Below are 21,669 nucleotides of genomic sequence, written 5' to 3' on the forward strand. Positions count from 1 at the left end.
CGTGGAAATAGTATTTTTTTTGTTAAGCGTCGTGCGGAGAGGGTCTCGTCGTGGATCGAACAAACGCCGAGAAAATGAACAGTGTGCTCTGCTACAAAAAATGGATCTGATGGATTTTTCACTTTCAAATGAACATGTAAATAAAAACAATAAATTCTACTTGGTACGGCTCGTAATGTTCCGTTTTTCCAGTTTAATTATCGCGATGAGGAACATTATTTTATTATCAAAATATTCGTCAAGCTTTTGACACTATGCTGAGGTTTCATGTTCGAAAATTCGATCACTCAATCGATCAAGATAATAAATTAAATCAGGGAGGAAAGTGAACGGTCTTTACTTATTCTTCTAAGCAAAATGTAAATGTCATTGGATGCTATACAATCATGTTTAACTATTGGATGAAATACAGGAAAGTGAATATATGAAAAGGCTAATTTTTGGGCATTTTTGTTGTATCACTGGCTGCAATACCGCTGTGGAACTGTGAATACGTTTCGTTAGTTGCGAGACTAATAAAGTTTGGCGCATTTGATTTGAAGACTTCGCGCTGCCGTCTAGCAATAAGCAGGTCACGAATAGAAACCGTTCGATAATTTAGTTTCTTGCTCGTTTCAGTGCAAAGCTGAACGATTTTCTCAGAGAAGTTTACCTTTTGAAATAATTTGGACAAACAAGTGAGGAAAATATTCCAGCTTGAGTTTAAAGTGATTTTTTTCACTTATCGAGTTTCATTAGTTTTTCACCCGTACATGTAAAAAAACATCAAAAGTGTTAATTATTCAGAAAATCATGCGGCAATGGTTGACGATAATAGGAAAATAATAAATCCAAAAAATCGCATGCGATTACCTGTCGAATATTTTATTATACAATGGAATCGTATTTCTGATTCTCCGATTTGCGTATTTTTTCGCTCATATACCGTACAAAATGTTGTACACTGAAATCAACGGCATCGTCACGATGACTTTGGAGAGCCCAGCAAACAGAGGAGAATAAGTAGCCTTTGGGTAGTGATAAATGATGCACGTAAACTATATACAGCACTAAACCGAATTGTTCGAGCGACCCCAGGAATACATTACGACACACACGGTCAAGAAATATATCCACATACATATCGGTCTTTCCGCGCCGAATCAGGGACTCGATTGAAGCAAAGATTTTTATTGAAGTTTGGTGAATTTGAAAATAAATATTCTTCACACTTTGAAGCCTGTAAAATCGTGGTGCGTCATGGACGTTGTGGACGACCAAACAGTTCGTCGATGTAAAATTAACACTCGCAAGTCTTCCTCTTCGTGCAAGCATTTCGACGAATTTTTGCATAATTAAAATTTTCAAAATGAATATGAAAAAGCGTTTTACAATTGTATCATTTACTTTCCATTCGGTTAAGAAGGAATCGAAAATGACAAAGTTCGTTCGATCAAGAATCGTTTCGTTATTAATGCTGCTTCGATGAGAAAATTATGAATGATGCAGTAAGAGATTTCAAAATTCATAACTTTGAGGGCGTTCGATGGGAAAACGATTGCAACAATTGAGTGTACTTTATTGGCACCGAACGTCCTATACATTCGACGCGAAGGAAAACTCGGTACGCTGTGCTGTGGGAAGAACGTGCAGTTTGTTTGATAGTGCCAATCGGTGAAGAGTTCTCCTTCGAGGGTCTCTCGCGCAGAAACTCGACGATGAATCGAATTTTTTACGGATGAAAGCGTTTCTTGCTACGAATCCTGGTATATCACCGGTTCAGACAACTTCGGACCGTACCACGCGCTGGAGCTTTCGTCAGGTTTAATTCTTTGTAAACGGTAAGTTTTTGAAGACCTATCAAAAGTTTAAAAAAAAAGACGCAGGCACATTTTTCAGTGAATGAATTTAACGTAGGGGAGACCGGGGCTTTCTACTTTCTGGAAGTTTGCGAAGCTTATTGCTTTCTCTCGAACACCAAGAAACCTGATGTAACTTTTGGCAATTTTCGAAAAAAAAAATTTCTTGGGACCCAATGGGGGACCTCTCAAAAATTGCTGAAGTTTTTTTTCCACTGCAATTCTTATTCGGTGCACTTTTACTGCTTTTTTTCAAAAGAAGTTTCAATAAAATCAGAGTTGCTTCAAAATTTCTTCTTTTTCTGCCTTTTCGAATTTTTTAAACGTATTCCTTTTTTTGGAAAAATGTACGAACTTGCAAGAATGAAAAAAACAACTTTGCAATGTCCCGGTCTCCCTCATATGGAAATCTTAAAATGGGAATCACGAAAGTTTCAGTTTTTCTTCAAATTAATAACGATTGAAGAATGAGGGAATCAAGAGCTTCATTGGCAGCTCTGTCGTCTGCTGGACCAAGGCTTGTTCGAAATAAGAATTTAATGTCAATAATCGATGTTAATTTTTTCTTTATTCACGTGATAAGCAACGATTGAATAACGAGTTTTTAAAAAATTAAATAACTCGAACAACGATTGAGTGCTTTCAACTTATTTCAATGACTTGTTATTAGAAAAAACACCATGACAATTCATTAATATTCAAATGCTCATCAATATGAAAAAATAAATTTAATTGAAACTAAACGTCAAAGGAGAATCTTGAAAATAAATTATTTCTGAGAGTTGTTTTTTCTTTGTGGGATTGTCGTCAGTTGGAATTCGTGATATAAAATGCCATTTATTTTTCCAGATCGGTCATAAAAATCAAGAATGTTCAGTCAGTACAGCTCGGGACCAAACGGTCCGATAGAATACAAAATTCTGACCAAGGATAGAATCGAAGCTGCTTTGAGTACTCAACAAGAATCAATGAAACAGGAAAACGTTGCTCGCGGGGTTGGAATTTACGAGGAGGAGGGTGCAGCTGAAGCATTGAGCATTCTCTTTAGGGAAGTTGTTAAAGACGATTGTTCTGTAATCGCCGTTGATGTTAGTAGTGACGAAGTTGTTGGTGCTTCCTTTAACAAGCTCCATGTGAGTAAAAATTTTTTAAATTTAGTGATAAAAAAGTGTGTACGAATGTGTGAACAATAGAGAAAAAAGGTTGTAGAATGCAATCAATCGAAAATACTTGATAAATTTAATCCAAAGTTTCAAAAATTTCATGCCAAATTACATTAATTTGGAGATTTAAAGGTTGCAAGAATATTTTTCTCGACATTTTATTATTACTATACTTGAATGTTCCGAGGGACATAAGATATCAAAGAAACTTGGAATGAGACTGTATTTCTCTGATTATGTGAACTCTTGCAGTTAATAAAAGTGTTAACGCTCGATGCAAATTTAAACACTTTGGAGCCCATAATTGCATTACATAATCCATCGGCTTAAAATTTATTACTTTACAAGGTACCGTAAGAAATGTCTATTCGTTTTTTTTACAGTTTCCTAAGGCCAACGACGAGATTGATCCTCTTTTGAAAGTTGTGAAGAATCACTTGAAACCTCGTTCGAGTCTGGCTCTCGTTAATTTTCTAGATGACGTAAGTGATTGTAGTTCTTGTGGAGTTAATGAACTACAGTAGAACTAGAGTCAAACGCTTTGTCACGATCTTTGTCTATTGTTAGTTTCAGATATTTTTGAGCTCATGTGATGTTGAAGTTTTAAAAGCGCATTCAAATCTCATAAAGTCATTTTCTTACCTGAACTCTGAAAAGATAACCATTTTATGAGGAAGATAAAACGAGATCAATTTATTATGAGCGATATCGATGTTACTAAGATTAAGAAAACTAATTTTTCTCGTGAAGATTGATTATTTGAAATCTTCATTTTCAGAAAATTTACAGATTGACATTTATAATGGTTTTTGCCAGTAATTTATGAACTTGAGCACGTGTGAAAAAAATAATTTTCAGGTCCCACCTGTTGAGGGCTTAAAGAATTTTTATTTAGGTATGTTTTTATAAAATGTGTAATATGATTTATGCGAATAATGATTTTTTTTGTCGATTGTTCGTTTCAGGTCGAGTCAAGAGTCGATATGTTCGAGAGATACGGTACGAATGCTGCAATGGAAATTTTTTACGTCGGAATTGCACCGGGTTATCAAGGATATAAAATCGGTCACGGATTGGTTGAACGTTCGATCAAGTTGGCTGAAAATTTCGTAAAATACGACCAACAACGCAACACGCGTACAGCTGAGCCTGGTTTTGTTTTCGGAGTGTTCACATCAAATTTCAGTCAAAGTATAGCCTCGAAACTTAACTTCGAGTGGTTAACAGTCGCCGAATACGAGGATTACGAATACAACGGTATTAAAATGTCCGAGAGAATTGGCGAGGAGCATAAAAACGCCAAACTCGGAGCTCTCAAACTGTGATAAAAATCAAATCAAATTTATGCTCACTTCGATTGCTCCAGTTGTAATAATGGCTCGTATGATAAGTTTAAAAACGGAATATATTTATTTGTAAATGATGATCACTCGTGGTTCATTCATTTGATCTTAGGTCGTTGATGATGCATTTGGAATTAATCATTTCAAGAATAATTAACATGAAATTTACGTGAGAATAGAATGAAAAGCGGAATAAGTATTAAAAATTTCGTAAATTTTACGTTTTGGGTGTATTCCAAACAAAAATAAATGATATCTGTGATTGTTTTTCAATGTTTTGCGCCCTACGATCAACGTTAATTGAGAATTTAAAAAATGACATTCAATAATCTAACACTTTTACATATGTTCAATAGGGTGCGTCAAAAAAATCGACTTTGTTTTTTTTTTTTGGATTCGAAACAGAAAAACTAGTTTCTAAGCACCTCTATAGAAAGTACTCACCATAAATGAGCTCTTAAACTCTTAAGGTAACTACTGTATCTACTGCATGCTAGTCGAATGAGTGCTAAATTTTCAAAACGCTTTTAGACAAAGTTTGACATGCCGATTAAACGCATTTTTAGTGGATTTGTATTACAGCATATCTTATTAACATGTAAAAATATGAAAAACGATAGTTTTACAAAACAATCAACAATCAAATTTTTATAATGACACATTTTCACTGGCATTTTTCAAAGAATTATCTGCGTTTTCTGACTGATTTTATTGCAACAAGTCTCATTTTATTCCTTAACTGATTTTCTACGAATTCACCATGTAGTTTTTTTTTTTAACTTAATCGCTTCACTGTTGCAGCTTAATTGTTCGTTAAGCGAAGAAACTTTTTCATTTATAATTTCTCTAGGAATCTATTAACGGTAAATTTAATCGATACGATAAACTTGGTCTAAAAGCGTTTTGAAAATTTAGTATTCATTTGACTAGCATGCAGTACAGGAGTTACCTTAAGAGCTCATTTTTTTGGTGAGTCGACTAACCTCGTTTTCAAACGAAAAATAAGACGTAAGTTAGAAGCTGTTGTTCTATCGAAATGGAGTGAAATTTTTATGAGTATTCTCAAAATTCATAAATTATATGGCCAAATTTAAAATAGTTATTAAAAAACTATTGAAACCAGTACGCATTGGGATTCGAATACGAATATATATGCTAAACGGTTACAGTAGTCGATTTAACCGAAGTGAGCTTTTTTGTAGAGCGTTTAATTTTCTACGGTAACATATGCCGATCTCATTTGACAATAATTATTTTTTAGCAAGTAATCAAACTAAAAATAGAAGAAAAATTTTCCAATAAATTCTTCAACCTTTCACCCCGAATATCCTGTAAATGGTTAATATTTGCATAATACTTATGCAGGTACACTGAAAATAGACAAAATAGTAAAAATACGCATAATCGAATGAGAATAAATTCAGTTTGGTTGAAACAAAATGTATTTTTCAATGGAATACATCGATAATATTAATATGGTAAAAGAATCATTAATAAAATAGGTTTGTGGATCGCTAATCGAATATCAATCTAACGGATTAATGGTATACAATTTCATGAAAAATAGGTTGAAAACAAGTATTTTTTGGCCAGAAAGACATTTGGTAAAAATTGAGAGTATACAAATGTATGGCGTGGAAGAATTCTACAAACGTGCTTTGAGCTTATTTATTCTCCAGCGAATAATGAAATTGATTTGTAATTGAACGGCTTTGCAGTTATTCACATCATATCACACCATCGGTACGTTTTACTAAAACTAATGTACGTAATAGGTACATTTATAGTTTGCCAACAATTGATCACTTCATGCCATTTTTTGTCGCTGTCGTTTACTAAGCGCACATGTAAATATTTTTCATGTAACGACGAACGAATATAACCAAGTGATTCAGTGATTATTATTTTCACGTAGTATTATTATTTTTTTCGATTTCCATTGTTTTTTCGCCCTTATTTATTCTTGATCAACAGTTTAACAATTATTCCGAGTGAACCTAAATAAAACGTCATAAATATTATCTTTGGTTTTATCGTTGCCGAAGCAACTCTAGCCAAACTAAAATGTTTAGTTACTGCGAAAAATTGACTCGGTGATTATTCAACAAATATATTTCGCTCGGTAATAATAATATGCACTGGATTTGGATCGGATTTGCGATTAGTGCTTACATTTTACGGTTTATTTTATTACAGTAACATTCAGTGACACATCAATAATCCGTTTGTTCCTTCGTCTTGTTCATATTCCAGATATTCCAAATAATATTTCTCTAGATTCTTTTCCAATTAAGGATATTTACCATATACAATTTTTTTTTCTAAAATTTCGGTTTTGTAAAAATTCATAGAAAGTCGTGAGCTCTAAACGTTTACGTATAGAAAAGCTTTGCTTTGAGGACACGCGGACAGTATATTCGCTGAAACAGTCTTTTCAATTTTGGAAAAAAATGTGAGCAGTAGAAATTGATTTGCACTAACAAAATTTCATTTCTAAACTACATTTAAATCGAAGGATTTCTTTCATCAACTCTTTCCTTTTCATATTCGTTATTGCATTACGAGGTAGCGATAATATAAAATGAAAAATTGTGTGGAGGGTGAATTTTGAATTTGGCTGTGTATATGGTAACGATCCTTAAAAACAGCGTGGAAATTTTGAGTTCATTGTACATCCCATTGTCAGTGATGGATGCCCACTTATTATATATACACACACACACACGTGTATTTATCGTAAAATCGAATCTTGTTATGATGGAAAATATTCTACAAAACGAGTTCACCATCGTGATGGACGTAGGTCCAGTTGAGCAGGTTTATTCTTTCATACATACATTTTACTCTGAGTAAATCTAAAGAGTTGTTTATTATTGTAACAGCGTTTATTTTTCTATTAATCGGGGTCAATAGTATAGTATATCGATGGGAGCTGCACGCCTGATTTCGTGCTCAACGATCATAGAAAAGTAATGGGATAACGAGCGAGATGGACAAAGTTTTTCAAACGTCAATATACTTGTGATGAAAATTCGTCATCGTTATTATACCACCAAATTGACAGAGTTATTATTTAATCCCATTTTCATTTTTCAGTTGTGTAGCGTTTTTCATTAGCGATGGTAGACGAGAAATCAGATACGGGAGGTTCAGGTCGAGAAAGTACTTTTTCTTCGACTAAGTACGATTGAGGCGAAACGTTTTTTTGGGTTTGTCATATTTTTTGAGTAATTATAACGGAAGCGTTGGATTGAAAGGAACTCGAATTAAAGAGTTGGAAGAAAATGTTTTTCTTTGGCATAAAATAAGAGAATGGAAAGTTTAATGACGTAATTCGAAAATTAGTTTTTAGAATAACTCTATTTTCAGGAACAAAAATTATCTCTCTTATTCGCTCGAGCTCAAAGTCGAAGTTTGCCAATTATATTTAATCGGCAAACATGGACGCGTCTCCTACTTCAATTTTTTCAAAGCTCAGACAAAAAGTCTGCCGCGAGAAAACGAAAAAGATTGAAAACTTTCGAATATCTTTCGAAGACTCGTCAGGTTTTTGTATCATCATAATATTGATTACGCGTCGGTTTCAGTCGATTGTTTTGTACGATTAAAATGTGTGCATTGCGTTCCTAATTGAGTGGCCGAATAAAAAATATAATCGTTAACGGCTATCAACGGGCCTCGCATTCGCCAATGTATTTTCCATTTTGTTCTACTTCATTTGGACGTAAATTATTCGTTAATTTATTATCATATCTATTGTAACAGCGTCATCGCCATGATCGTCAGCTTCGAATAATATTTTCTTCTCTCTCGCGTATTTATTTTTTTTACTGCTATCTCATTTATGGACTTTCCTCGCAGATTTTCATCCGAGTATTATTGTTGTACGTTGCTCCGAGTAATCGGTCATTTTTTTTTTTTCATTTATCTTTTAATTTTAATACTAATACACCTGTCGTTATAAAAAATTTGGACGTATGACTTGCCGATGCGGAGTACATGATTGCGACACGACATATACAATATCCAACCTGAAATATTTCTCTTCGATCGTCGCCCAATTACTTTGTTAATTAATCCCTAAATTACCATCGGATTATAGCAGCATTTGCAGTTTCTCGCAATTAGATCTAATCAGACGAATGTCCAACTGTCGACTCCCGCGCACTAATTAACTATTTTTCATGACATTTTGCTCGATTTCTCTTCAAAGCATCTTGATCAATTCGAATATCGTTGGCTGACAAACGTAAATTAATGAATTATCGTGAGCAGGCAAAAACAATACTGGCAAGCACCGAAAATTGCTCTCGTGCCCTAAACCCTTGTGCCCGTCGATTAATTCAATAAACAACGCTCGTTTTTCATTCGAATATACACCACGAGATCGTGGTTTGGCACAAAAATAACACCCCGGGAGTCCACTCATTCGGATCATCTTTATTTTGCGAGTACATGAATGTGCTGTCCGGCCTGAATAGCCTTGCTCAAAATAATCTGGTCAAATAATCAACGAATAAAATAACCGATGAACAATTATAATCCATGAATAAAATAACCACGAGAATAATAATCGTCATTTAAAATTAACTTTAAGTTTGTAATTACTGGAATATGGAAAATAAGTGAAATATTCATTGGAAATATTGATTGCGGATAAATGTGAAACCCTATGCGGAATTTTCATTACTCGATTCGAAATTCTTGACTATAAATTTATTCTTTTTAATACATTTAACATCTCGAGATGTCTCGAGATCACCCACCCTGTAATTTTTTTTCCTTCGTATTGGTAGGTTCGTGTGTGTGTTTTTGTTCGTTTGTTTTGTAATATTAGAGTTATTTTGTGTATCGGTTATATTCATCACGATTATTCTGTACATCGGTTTTTTTTTTCATGGTTATTTTGAGCGAGGTTATTTTTTAGGATGGAAACCTATGAATGTATCGATCCCTCGATGTATCTATGTATATTGATATAATGTACACATACGAATATATATTACTGCATATTAATGTATAGAAATATTTTGACACATTGATGCAATAACGTTTGAAATGAGGAGAACGATGAACGGAGTACTGTACACACCAAAATATACAAATGACGAACTACTGTATGCTTCTAGTTTTCTAAACACTGCATTCTAGCATTAAAAAGTCTCTAAAATATCATCGATCCAATCGTAAAAGTGTTTTTCCAACGGGGGAACAACTACTTTCCGGTTACGTTCGAAGGAACAATTGCGATCTCTAAAATACCACACAAAGATAAATTGAATGTCTACACGCCTTTTAATAACAACTAACGACATGATGCGTTTTAAAATCGCGAGGTAAAACTGAGGTATTTACGATCTCCTCTAAAACCACGCGTCATGACGATAGTTATATTTTTCCTGAATCTTCTTTTCGTCGTTAAATCACAGCAATAAATACTGCAGTTTCCGTTTATCTTTGGCAAATATTAACAGTGATGCTTGTATGTATGCCTATTCGGTCTGTGTACGAGGTTTTGGACGAGCAGTTTCGAAAAATGAATTGTGTATATTTTATCAAAAGAAAACAAGTTCATGAATTGTACGTTCATCAATTAGTCGTGAAGCTTTTTTCTGATTCGTTCTTATTCCTCACGGTCCATCGATTTCATTGTACGATCGAGAATTTTCGGCTACATTTACCCCATACATGTTTGCCTATTCAAAGCTCTTAGATGCGTAATCGAAGATTTTACGTGGAAAATGAAAAGAAAATCAAATAAACTTTCATAATTTTACACGCTTCGCCCAAAAATTTAGTCTATAAATCTACTTTCACTTACATCGCCCTATCACCAACTTTATTTATATTAGTCTTGTTTTTTTTTTGTCTTCTCTCATACTAATGGATATTTATTAGTAGTATTTACCTGACACTCGCTGCTGCATTTTGACAACGATTGGAAATATAAAATTTATTCTCAATTGCGTTATCAAAATAAAATATAAATTGGCAATAACTGCATGGCTCCAATGTACGTTTACTTTGGCAATATTACAAGTTATAAAACAAGTGACCTCGTGCGCAAACATGTTTTTGTTTTACTGCGTGTCTTCTCTCCTCTTTCATCTGTTTTGTCATCGTTACGAATCGTCGATTTATTTTTAGCTTTTTTGTCTTTTTTTTTAACAAATTGCGTTAATTATCTAACGGTTTTCATTTTAGATTTTTTTTTCTTTTTGCATCTAAGTACACTTATCCTATTTTCGATCGATTCGACCCTTTAACTCAACTACATTCCCGTACCTTTGTAACTTTATTATTCTCTTCTTGGAAGATTCATCTTTGACACGTATCCCTCGGCACCTCAGGCGGTGCGACGTTCTGATAAGACGACTGGCTATCACGAAAATGCGACCTTATCAGAAGACCCAGACCGAGTAAGACGACCGGAAGACCAAGAAGAGCACATATCAATTCACCTGTTACTCCAGGTGCCCAAGAAATCGTGCCTAGAAAATGAAAAGTTGTCTTTATACATCACATTTTCATTCACGGAGATATAAAATTCCAGTAAAAACTACTATTGTGCCTTACGAGTAGGGTTTTGTATCGTAATATTTACTCATTTTCACGAACATACATACTAATTTTTTGTAAAGCGAGAACTCGATGAAAATTGATGTGTGATACCAAAAAAAATGATTGTACAAGAGCGAATGAAATTCTGCTTTGTACCATAGTAAATTTCTAAACACTTTGGAGGATCATCGATGCCTGTGTTCGAGCTCTTGGAATTTTACTATGCTCAACCGAAAAATAAGCAATTGAGAAATTTTAACTTGAAAACGACAATTACAACGTTTTTGGTAAAAACCTCCAAAATAGCGGATATAGAACCCTCATACTAGGGCAGCGTAGTGTAATTCTTACAATTTTTTTTGTCTTCGTGTTGTTTTATGAATTCGGAATTTAGTGAAAATCAATGGAGCCACGATTATTGAAGTCACTGACATACGATAATTTTGATGAAATAGTTTTCATCATTTTTTTTTTGTTTTTTTGTTTTTTTTTTTTCATTATTTCCAACGTTGACATCGTAGAATTGAACCTTTGACTATTCAGAATTGCAATATAAAAGATAAATGGAATATTAACCTCCGTTGGATCCAACGTCCATCTTGTAGATACTCCACCAAATACCAGAAAGTGGCAATGAGACGGTGGCTGCAGCAACGGTGAAGACTGCACTCTCGCACATCGATAGAAAGTTCACCATCGATATGATGAATAAAACATATGCGAAGAGAAATATCCATCCGTGACTGGGAATATTCGAGCACGTATTATCACCACGCAAATGACAAATTAGCCCGCGCTGCATGGTCTCGTACAGTTCCTTAGGTGGAAGACCCTGAAAAAAAATCGGCTGGTATTTCGCAATTCAACAAAATCGAATTTCCTAAGGAAATTTATTATATCAACGCTATTGGTGTAAACAGAATTATGATTCAAGTTTTAGGACGATATTTTGCCATGAACTATCCACCGGAAATGGATTTTGGGCACGCGATTCTCTGTCAATCACATTTTTGACGAGAATAAAAAAAATGAGAGGTTAATTTGACTTGCGGGATGTAAAAACGATTGAGTCCCTTCTGGTCACGGGAGTTTTGAATATTTCATTGGTTCATTATTACCCTTCCGATTCCCGGTAAAGTGTCGATCCAACAAACGCCGAGAATCATCGCGAAGGAGACTGCGTGGATGTAAAAAACGGTCTGAAGAACCGGTGGCTTAGGAAAGTTTTTTGGTTTTATCGTCGGATCGGGATCGGTGACGTGCAACAAACGTCCACCTTCGTCCTCGGAACCGCGGCGTCTAATGTCCCGGGATGAAACGAGTCGGGAAACCGTATATAAAAATGAATTCTGTTGCGTCGTCAAAAGTTGGCACACGTTTTGTTGCTGGAAAGAGAAAACGATCAGACGGAAACGAATTTGAAAAGAAAATATTCGCATTTTTCGTTCAAGGAAGTACAAATCTTACTCCTGTCGTGAAATGGCGTTCGAGCATCGTGAAAAACATTGCGAATACAGCCAGCGATCCGACGTAGACGAATGTCCAGACTGCTCTTATTCCCCAGGAACCACGCATCGTTACCGTGTGAGCTGAAACTTCGCGACCTCGACAACGAAATTCATCGCAAAGACCGTAATCGACGCTTATAAATAATCCCACGATTATCGTCGTGCTGGAGAAAATTCGTTGCAGACTCATCACTGGAAAAAAAATAAATCGATTTCCAATTATGCTCATGAGGGCTTAGATAATTATCAATCGAACCAAAAAACCATGAATGGGAGTTTGCTAATCTTTATTTCTGCGAATAAAGAAAAATTGGCTATTTCTACGAAACTGTTGGGATCAAGAATCCAACGAATGTTTAAATTTTCTATTCCCACTTCACAATTCGACCTTACTCGACCTTACGGCGATTCTTTTCACTTTCAAGCAGCATTAATTCGAAGAGCAGTAATAACAATTGTTCTATCCACCATAGTAAAAAGACCAATACCCATACCTTTTATTCAAGAGACTCAAGAGTTTTTTTTTCTATAAGCACAGTAAAAAGTGTTTTTAGTCACTTCAAATGTTTATATTTTAAGTATGCTCGGGCAACCCTGAAAAAAAACTACATGAATGGTAAAATGTCACACGTATTCAGTGTATATTCGTGTATTTATCATATAGAATTTACTATGCTGAGAGTGAAAATTTGTGATTTACAATACATTTCCACTTATCAATGAGTGCTAGTCTGACACGGTGAATAACACTGGAAAACAAAACGAAATACAGTTCTCGCGTGCACCACTTTTTGCTATCCACATAGAGCTGCTTAGAATTAAAGGGACGAAAAATTGGAAAATTCAAAAAATGCTATGCTGTTTGTAATCGGTGCCTAAATACTTTGAAAATTCTTCACCAACAACATATTAATCTCACTGTACAAAACGATTCTTACTTTTTCTGCAGAAGAAGAAATAGTAGACGAGCGAAAAGACGAGAGTTATCCCTTTGATAGGATCCTGAAGATGGCACAGGACTCTATCTTGGTCCAACGGCAATGTGCCCAGGATGCCAGCGAGCGCATAAATCCCGCTCATTTTGAGCAGACTAGATCGGGATATTTTGACTCTCATGCTGTTGGGTACCAAAGGCGGTGGTGGTGAAATTCTTTCGACCACAAAGTACGCCAGTCCAAGGATGCAAACCGCAGAAAAGGAGATGAATAGGAGTCCTTGAATATTTGATCAAGAATGTGCGTCATAATTAGTGCTGCAGGGAGAGTCGCCTCTTCACATAGAATAAAAATTCATGTCGCTAGATTTTCTGCAAACTGTCAAACCGCACCCTCGTCAAAAAAGTCATTTCGAATATTCTTCTGTAATTTAAATTTCGTTGGTGAGAATTTGCATCCGTGTACGCGGTTCGAGAGTTCAAACAATGTGAATTACAAAAACTTCATAATTTATTACTTTAGTAAATAAAGCTGATTCTTTTGTTGGTATTCATATTCGATCGGTTATTATAGCCAATAGGATCATTGTCATGTTCGGTCAGCTTGCAGCTTTTTAATAATTGAATCTCATTCGTTAATTTGACATTGGCAAATAATTGATACGCACCGGCGTAGGCGTTCGAGACTTCGCTGACGCTCTCGAGATAAAGAGGGTAACTGATAATTGCTATAGTGACAGAAATAACGAGGGCAACGAGAGTTGCGAGAAAGCTGAATTTCTGCCATCCTGGTTGATCGGTGTCGAAGAGCTTATCCGTTGATTGATAAGCCGCGTATGGCGAATCTTCGGTGTCCGTGTATTCTTCGATCTCAACGTCACTTCCGGCACAACGAAGTTCTTCTTGATCGTCTTCATCCATCATAGTTGAAACGCAACTCGTCAGGGCTGCCAGTTTTCTTTAATTCCTTTATCCGAGCTCGAAATTTTTCTAAAACCAGGAAAAAAGTATGAACGGTGTAGCTATAATTTTCGCTCATTGGCGATCATTATTTAATGCAAAATTTCAAGGCTTCTATGCTGTGGTGTTTCAGCGTATCGTCACACTGTGCAACCGAGGCGTTATAACAGGACACGACATCCAACGAGAGCCTTGAACTTTTAGCATGACAGCAGTTCATCCATAGATCGATAAACTGTTTGAGAGAATTTCTCTCATTCATTTGTTGAATATTTGTTTCGGTATTCGACTGCATATCTATCATCACGATTTTCAAAGAATATCGCTGCGATACTGACGGAGACAAGTAATTCACGAATAATTTTTTCGATGAGTAAAAACGGAGGATTTTTATTCTAATTATTCCTCACAAAGGTACAAAAAGAATAAATCAAAAGACTATTGTAATAACTGACGGCTTTCTAATTCGATAATTTCCCTAGAGCGTTGACCATAGTTTTTCTTGAACGATATTTTTCATCAGGCCTGCTTGAATTAATAAAGTCACATCGTTCTGCAAAAAGACTGTTCTCATATGAAATTTTCTTTACACATTCATAATGGAAAATTTCCATTCGAAGCTTCCTGGTGAAAGGTTTTTTGTTTCTCATTCACGCCTTGACATTTTATCACCTCTGCCCTGTGTAATTTGCGAGAAAGAACGTCACATGGAAATTTTATTTTCTGATAGAGCAGCGAGTCATATTCCAAAAGACACGAGTCGTCGCGAAAAGGAATTTCTTTTATTCGTGCAACGAGAGTATTTTATGAGGGCACTTCTCGAACTTCGAAATTGCTCACGGTTTTTCTCGCATTCCAAGCTACTTTGATCTTTTACTTTCTCCATTCTGCAACGATTTCACGCTCTTGTCAGAACAATTTCAAACCATTGAAGAATAGAAAAAATTCAAAACAGCTCGCTCATAAAATTTCTCGAGATTCTTGTTTTGTTGACACTTTTTTTTTCGAGATCAGTATGGGAAACGGATTCCTGAATTTTTGCGACAGCTAGCTACGTCACATCGTCGGTCCCACATAATCCATTGAATTGCGTATATTCGACCGAAGAGTAAGCTCGAAAGTAGATCCGGGCGAAGCACATTCCACGGATTGGAGATAAAATATAAAAACTTTGGGTCATCCAGTTCATCGACGATTGAGGGCAGTTTGGCCTTGGCCACTGGACAAAATTCAATCTACGCGTCGACATCATCATCGGAGCTTGGCCAGTGCCATAAATCGGGTATTGACGTCCAACGGCTACGCCCAAGAAAATATTCGAGAAGCGTCGAACAACAATGGGCTAATCTCAAACGTGGAACTCAAATGCATATTTTAACGAGTAAAACTTTCTTCAAAACCAATCCGTCGATCTTTTAAGGTAGTTCTGTATGTACACGTGCGAGCTAAAAGTTTGGGTCGTGACGTGCAATAAAATCCAGTGCTTTCATAAAATTTGTAAAAATTTACAATTTTGTCAAATTTGTAATTTTTCGAGCGTCAGAATGTCAGTATTTCCCGAAATCTTATTCATTCGTCGCGAAAGAAATTAAAAAGTCTTCAAACGACAATTCAATCGAGATAGGTGCTCGATCATTTGAGAAAAAAAGCTTTCATATTGTTTTGGATTGCGCCTATCGGTTCGCTACACCGTGCACTGTTGCCACGTCGTCACAGCTGGTCATATATGCGCCCGTTCCGCGGCACGTAAAATTAACACGGTTCATCAGTCGATATCTCCGAAACTAGATGGTCAAAAATTCTTATTTTTTTAAATATTAATCGCACAATAATACTGAATACATGACTGGTTTTATTTTAAAGTAGTAACATCTATTTAGCGTCGGTAATAAAAAATGGGGTAGAGTTCAATATGGCAAATAACCAAATTGTAGAACGGTTGATATTTCGAAAATTCAAAAGCTGTCATATCAGATTGGAGAACAATAAGTAATTTGAAATTCTTATCTCCAATCGACTATTTAGCAGATTACGTGTTTAATTGAATATTCCTTCGTTGAATTCGTATTTACTCGAAAATATACCTACATTTCGATAGTTTTCATTTCGAATGCAATTTCAACAGACCATATACGAATGTCAAAAGTTCATATTATCGAATTTAAAATGGAGAGTAGTTGTTTTATAGACAGAACAGAATATAGAGTCGCAAAAAATCGAAAATGAATTTTTCGAACCTATAAAACTTACATGTGCAGAATAGCGATGGCTCGGAAAGGCGAAAGTCAAAATGGCGATGTTTGAAATTTGAGATCACCGGTCTGTGAGTAAGTGAGTGAGTGAGACGCGTGTTTTTTGAGCTTCGCGCTGCATTTATTTATTTTGATCGGTCGACTTTTTAACGTTGCGCCATTTTGACCGTTCGACTTTTTGGTCTTTCAGTATTCCAACCTCAGTAATATCGTTATTATATTTTCGGGATTGCTAATATTCACAGTACTGCCGATTGTAGTGATTTATGAATCAAAAGACCGATAGTCGAGTTTTCGGAAAATCGATATTTTAGTCGTCGTTCTGTGGGCCATTGTTACATTTTAACCTTGAAGTTTCTCCTTTATTTATTTTCGACATTCGAAGTTCTAGTCGAATTGATCTTTCTCCATATTATCACTCGAAGTTTATAATAACTCGAGATTTTAGCTGTTCGAATTTCTAGTCATTTTAACATTTTATCCCCACCCTAAAAAATGTGAACTATGCGATCCAAGTGACATGTTACATATAGGCATCGCGTACAAAATGAGCCATTTTTAATCGCGAATATCTTGAAAACTAAATGACGAATGGATTTGAAATTTTCACAGTCGGTCCATGAAGGCTATTATCACACCATATTTAAATTTCAGCCGGTTCTTAAGTTTTCAACAAAAGTACAGAACTGCCTCAATTACGCAAGATTTTCATAGTCGAGACACACTCGTGTCTCTTTACATTCTTTCATATTCGACAAGAGGTATCAGCAAATTCTTCCAAATAGTTTATAAACAAGGAAACGAATAAACGTTTATCCATAATTTATCTTCACGGTGTTCAGTCCATCGTGGCTCGCGTTCTAGCAGGATTCTAACTATCCTAAAGAATTCAACCGATAGTTTTCCTCTCATTTAGTAATATATCAACCCTTGAGAGCTTGAGTTTAAAAGAAAAAAATGATAGAATAAACTTCCGACGTGAAAATTAACTCCAAGATCGCGTTTCCTAGCTTCTAAAAAATTACCTCACAAATTAATTTTCATGTTTTCCACGTCCATTTAAGTGATCCATCGCATATTTTTATGATCTCAATTATCATTATTCCCCGTTGAAGTGTAAATAACTTATTTTTTTAGATAGCGCATTCGAGTCTCAACTAATAATCCCCAGCATATAATAGTAAACGTGTGCGCACGCGGTATATAAAATATCTATTTACCAGCAATGAAAATATTTGAGTGGTTTTCAGAGTGCATCGTAGTGTCAGGGTTGTTAGAAAGGGGTAGTATTTCCGCGATGACAAGTAATAAATGACCGGTGCAGGTACAGCAAGTAACGGCAGAACGTCATGCTGAGTGGGGGGAAATATGGAAGCTATGATGGATTGAAACGTTTCTTTTATACATTCGAACGTTTTTTATGATCGTTCTATGGCTTCTGATAGAGTTAAAAAGTGAACGATTAATGTGGATATTCCGTGTATTGTCACAAGGGAAAAATGGCTCATACGTTCAACGTCATTTGTTTTTTCCTTCATGTAAAGATTAGATAACGTCACATTTTTCCCTATCGTTCACATCCATAAAACGGGGTTGAATACGCTTGCTCGACACGTTTCTACACACGTCACATACTACACGAGCTTTTCGATCGATTTTAATGGAAATTCTATGATGCGTATGCATTAATAAGATGTAGAGACGGTGCACCGCCATTAAGCTACATCAAACATTTTTTTCCCGCTCTTCGTTCCCGAGACACTCGAGAACACGGAAGATATTTGACGCTCTATTAATTCACCCTTTTTATCGTGTGATTTTTCTTGTGAATTTCTTCTACAGCTTTGTTCTCTATTCTTGTTTGATTTTTTAATGATATTGAAATACGAAATTATATTCATCATTCTCATAGCTTTTCAGTTCCTACATTTTAGCTTTTTCGAACTTACGATTCGCCAGCAACGGAATCGAAAAATTGATAATTTCGCCAAGTCGAAAAAAGTTTACTGAATTCGTATCTCTGGGTGCGTTGATGAAGCTTTTTGTCAATGTCATTTTTTACAGTCAATACGAAATTTTCAAACTTTTTTATTTTTACTTATGTCAGATTTGAGGCTCGGATCGATAAACCTATTCAAATTATTCGTCGCACCCCTTAACCCCCATTCGTTGGATCGCGATAAACCGGCTTCTATTATTCGATCAAACAGAAGAAAATATTAGGTCAACTTTTTCAGAAACACGTTTTCGTTCTTATTTCACGTCAATTTGTATCAATATTTCTGATAATAAAAGTGTACGAAGTGAATGTACATAGTATCACTGGTGAACACAGACCTCCGAAGAGACAATTGCTACAGCACGTGCTTTTCAAACTTTCCGATAATATAAACCGAATTAAGGTTGTTTGCACGTACCGCAGAGAAAATACAATGCGATCTGGGAATGTCAGCTAATGGATTTTATCATCATCCCACGTTATTAACTTACCAACAAGAGCTTGTAAAAGTTCAATCGAAATCTTTTGTTTCCGTACATTCCTCTTTATATTAATATTCATAGATTTTATGCAAATCATCATCAATTGTTTCCTACGTGATGTTTGTCGTTGAATGAAAGCCATCGATGCACCAATTTTAAAACTCCAAATTCGAAAAGATATTTCCAACCCAGTGGTTGTAGCCAAATTTTTCGAACGATCGAACGATCGGTATCCGAACTATTTACGAACGTGCTGAGTTTTAGTTTCGGTTTAAAATCTTTCATTTTATTATATGGCGTTAAAATTCTGCGGCACGAAAATTCATCGGGTCTTAATTTCAAGTTTCTCATCCATTTCAATGAAAATTCATTGAACAGAGTTTATACTTGGAGCATCTTAACGACAGTTCAAAGAAGTCGGGGTAAGCCTTTTTGGAACGTGCTCCAATTCAGCACGTCTCAGATCCCAGAAAGCAGGGTTCCCTACTTCGAAGCATCTACTTAAAAAAAAAAATTAACTTCCAAATTATGTGTCGACTCTAATTAAAATATTCCTCGAACAAAACGTGTTGAGGATTCCCATATAGATTCAATGAAAATATAATACTCCTCGTTTTTTACAAATATAATTTTCGAAATTAGGAAAACACAGGGACTGAGGGACGAGTAGGACTCGATGTACGCGATTAACTGACGGATTGAGGTAAAAAGAGCAATGGCGAAGCTACCAGTTCGTTGTTTTCCATTCTTTTAAGAAAACAACAACTCCGAAAGCGATATTGTTACAGAATAATCACGAAAAATAATCGATGGACGATTTTTGTTGACACGGGTCCAGAAAATACAGAGCTAAAGATTGACCAAAGTTTTTATGCGAGTGGAGAGATTTACGGGCTTACCTTTATCAAGAGAAAACTAACCTGACACCGCCTCTTAGCGGATATCTGATTTCAGAGACGTCTTGCTCGTACTGTTTCTTCTGTTTTTCTCTTCTGTTGAGAGTTACAAACTAAAGCACCCTCGAGTTACTCCAGTCTCCGTTATGATTCACCGTTTGTACTAATGGCACGTTAATCCACAGATGAACATCATTCACAGATGTTACCGATGGAAATAAGTTCTTTCATATTGCGAAATTCTGGACCGTTTATTCGTACGTACTACTATCTCTTTAGGGGAGAATTGTGTCGATGCTCTTTCTCATGTCATCTCGCTCTCTCGATAGGGCTGTGTTTCAACAGGCGCATGCGCAAAGTTTCCGTATGCGCGCGACTCTCACGGGGCGCATGTCCAATCAACCATCCCTCGGGCTTTGATACTATCCGCTTTCTATTTTTTTTTAGAAATGTGAGATATTTGTTTATCCGTAACGAGTGAGGAGACTCTATTTCCAAACGAAAAATATCCTCTTGTCATCGACTTTGACATCCCGGTAGGGAATTGAATTTATTTATCCGTTCAAATAAAAATAAGGAAAATTTGATTTTTTTTCCATAATCCGCAAATATCATGTCCCATTGGCTAAGACCAAAGAGTTCTATGACCAATTTGTCGTATTTATGTTAAAAAAACATTGCCATTTAAAGAAAAAATGAACGCACCTTCGATATCAAAAATATATAAATAATGGAAAAAAAAGCAAACGGACGAAGAAAAAGAATGAAAAGTATTTACTGGTAATTCAGGAAACTCGCTCAATTTCATTCATGAATACGATGATGTTTTTCTCCACCGTTGGAGTACTCTGCATCTCATCGCACATGCTCTTTCACAGCATGTTCGCTGGCAGAAAAATATAAGTAAATGGAAAAGACTGTCCGATTGTTTACACCTGTATGGGTTAATTTGGAACAGAAATTTAGACAACTTTGTTAGGGAGAATAACGCAATATACACAACAGTCTGTATATGGAACTTTTGTGTATAGAAATTTGCTGAAACTAACGGGAAAGTTGTAAAGGAGTGATGGGATAAATGTCAGTGGCACACCCTCGCGACGACTTTGTCAACGATAGTCACCGACGACCCCCGTTGGGGGGGTAACTCTCAATCTGAACGGAGGAAAAAGAAAGGAGTGAAGATAGAGATGGGGCAGAAAAAAAGCAGAAAAGCGGAGAAAAGAATTCGAAGAGAAGGAGTGGAACGAGGCACGCGAAATATTTTACGCCACTTTCACAATTCCAAAGCTTCACATTTTTTTATCCACGAATACTTTTGATGCATTTTTTAAATGTAAAAAATACTTGGAAGAAAAGTTTTGGATTTCTCGATTCTGTTATTTTATACCTCTGAATTATTGGTAAGCTCTGCTATTTGAGTGAACCAATTTTTGGCTACTACTTTTAGAGGAAAAAGGGAATGAAAAAACTTAATCGGAGTTATCGAAAAAAATGAATTTTTCAATACAAAATTTAGAAATAAAATTGCTATGCAGCAGAAATTTGCTATAAGTTTATACTCTTATACGATTGAATGAAATTTCGCAAGTCGCAAGAGTCAAAAAGACTGAGAGGTTACGGTATGAAAAGCAGGCAAGAAACGTTTCATATTTTATTCAAAGCATTGTCCCAAATTCCTTTGCTGGAAACTTCTTCGGTAGTACTTAAAATACAAGACTAAAAAATTCCAG

At 35.7% G+C, this 21,669-nt stretch overlaps 2 protein-coding genes across 3 annotated transcripts; one reads left to right on the forward strand and one right to left on the reverse strand.

Moving 5' to 3' along the window:
• Window positions 1-1,681: 1,681 nt before the first annotated feature.
• LOC122408676 (uncharacterized) lies at window positions 1,682-4,611 on the forward strand. The gene is made up of 4 exons (XM_043415622.1): window positions 1,682-1,820; window positions 2,688-2,971; window positions 3,385-3,483; window positions 3,967-4,611. The coding sequence occupies exons 2-4, from the start codon at window positions 2,708-2,710 to the stop codon at window positions 4,324-4,326; spliced, it is 723 nt and encodes a 240-aa protein (XP_043271557.1). The 5' UTR covers window positions 1,682-1,820; window positions 2,688-2,707; the 3' UTR covers window positions 4,327-4,611.
• LOC122408666 (uncharacterized) lies at window positions 1,743-20,241 on the reverse strand. 2 transcript variants are annotated; one of them, XM_043415607.1, is made up of 8 exons: window positions 19,961-20,241; window positions 14,016-14,337; window positions 13,352-13,627; window positions 12,373-12,605; window positions 12,024-12,290; window positions 11,482-11,737; window positions 10,630-10,835; window positions 1,743-1,836 (listed from the first exon to the last, which is right to left on the reverse strand). In XM_043415607.1, exons 2-7 carry the CDS (start codon window positions 14,269-14,271, stop codon window positions 10,663-10,665), a joined length of 1,461 nt encoding a protein of 486 aa, XP_043271542.1. In that variant the 5' UTR covers window positions 14,272-14,337; window positions 19,961-20,241; the 3' UTR covers window positions 1,743-1,836; window positions 10,630-10,662. The 2 variants fall into 2 exon arrangements, with proteins under 2 accessions (XP_043271542.1, XP_043271534.1); XM_043415599.1 differs by lacking the exon at window positions 1,743-1,836 and having other exon boundaries at window positions 5,769-10,835.
• Between the last annotated feature and the right edge of the window lie 1,428 nt (window positions 20,242-21,669).

This window comes from Venturia canescens, chromosome 1 (assembly GCF_019457755.1).
Source record: "Venturia canescens isolate UGA chromosome 1, ASM1945775v1, whole genome shotgun sequence".
Classification (NCBI taxonomy): Eukaryota; Metazoa; Arthropoda; class Insecta; order Hymenoptera; family Ichneumonidae; genus Venturia; species Venturia canescens.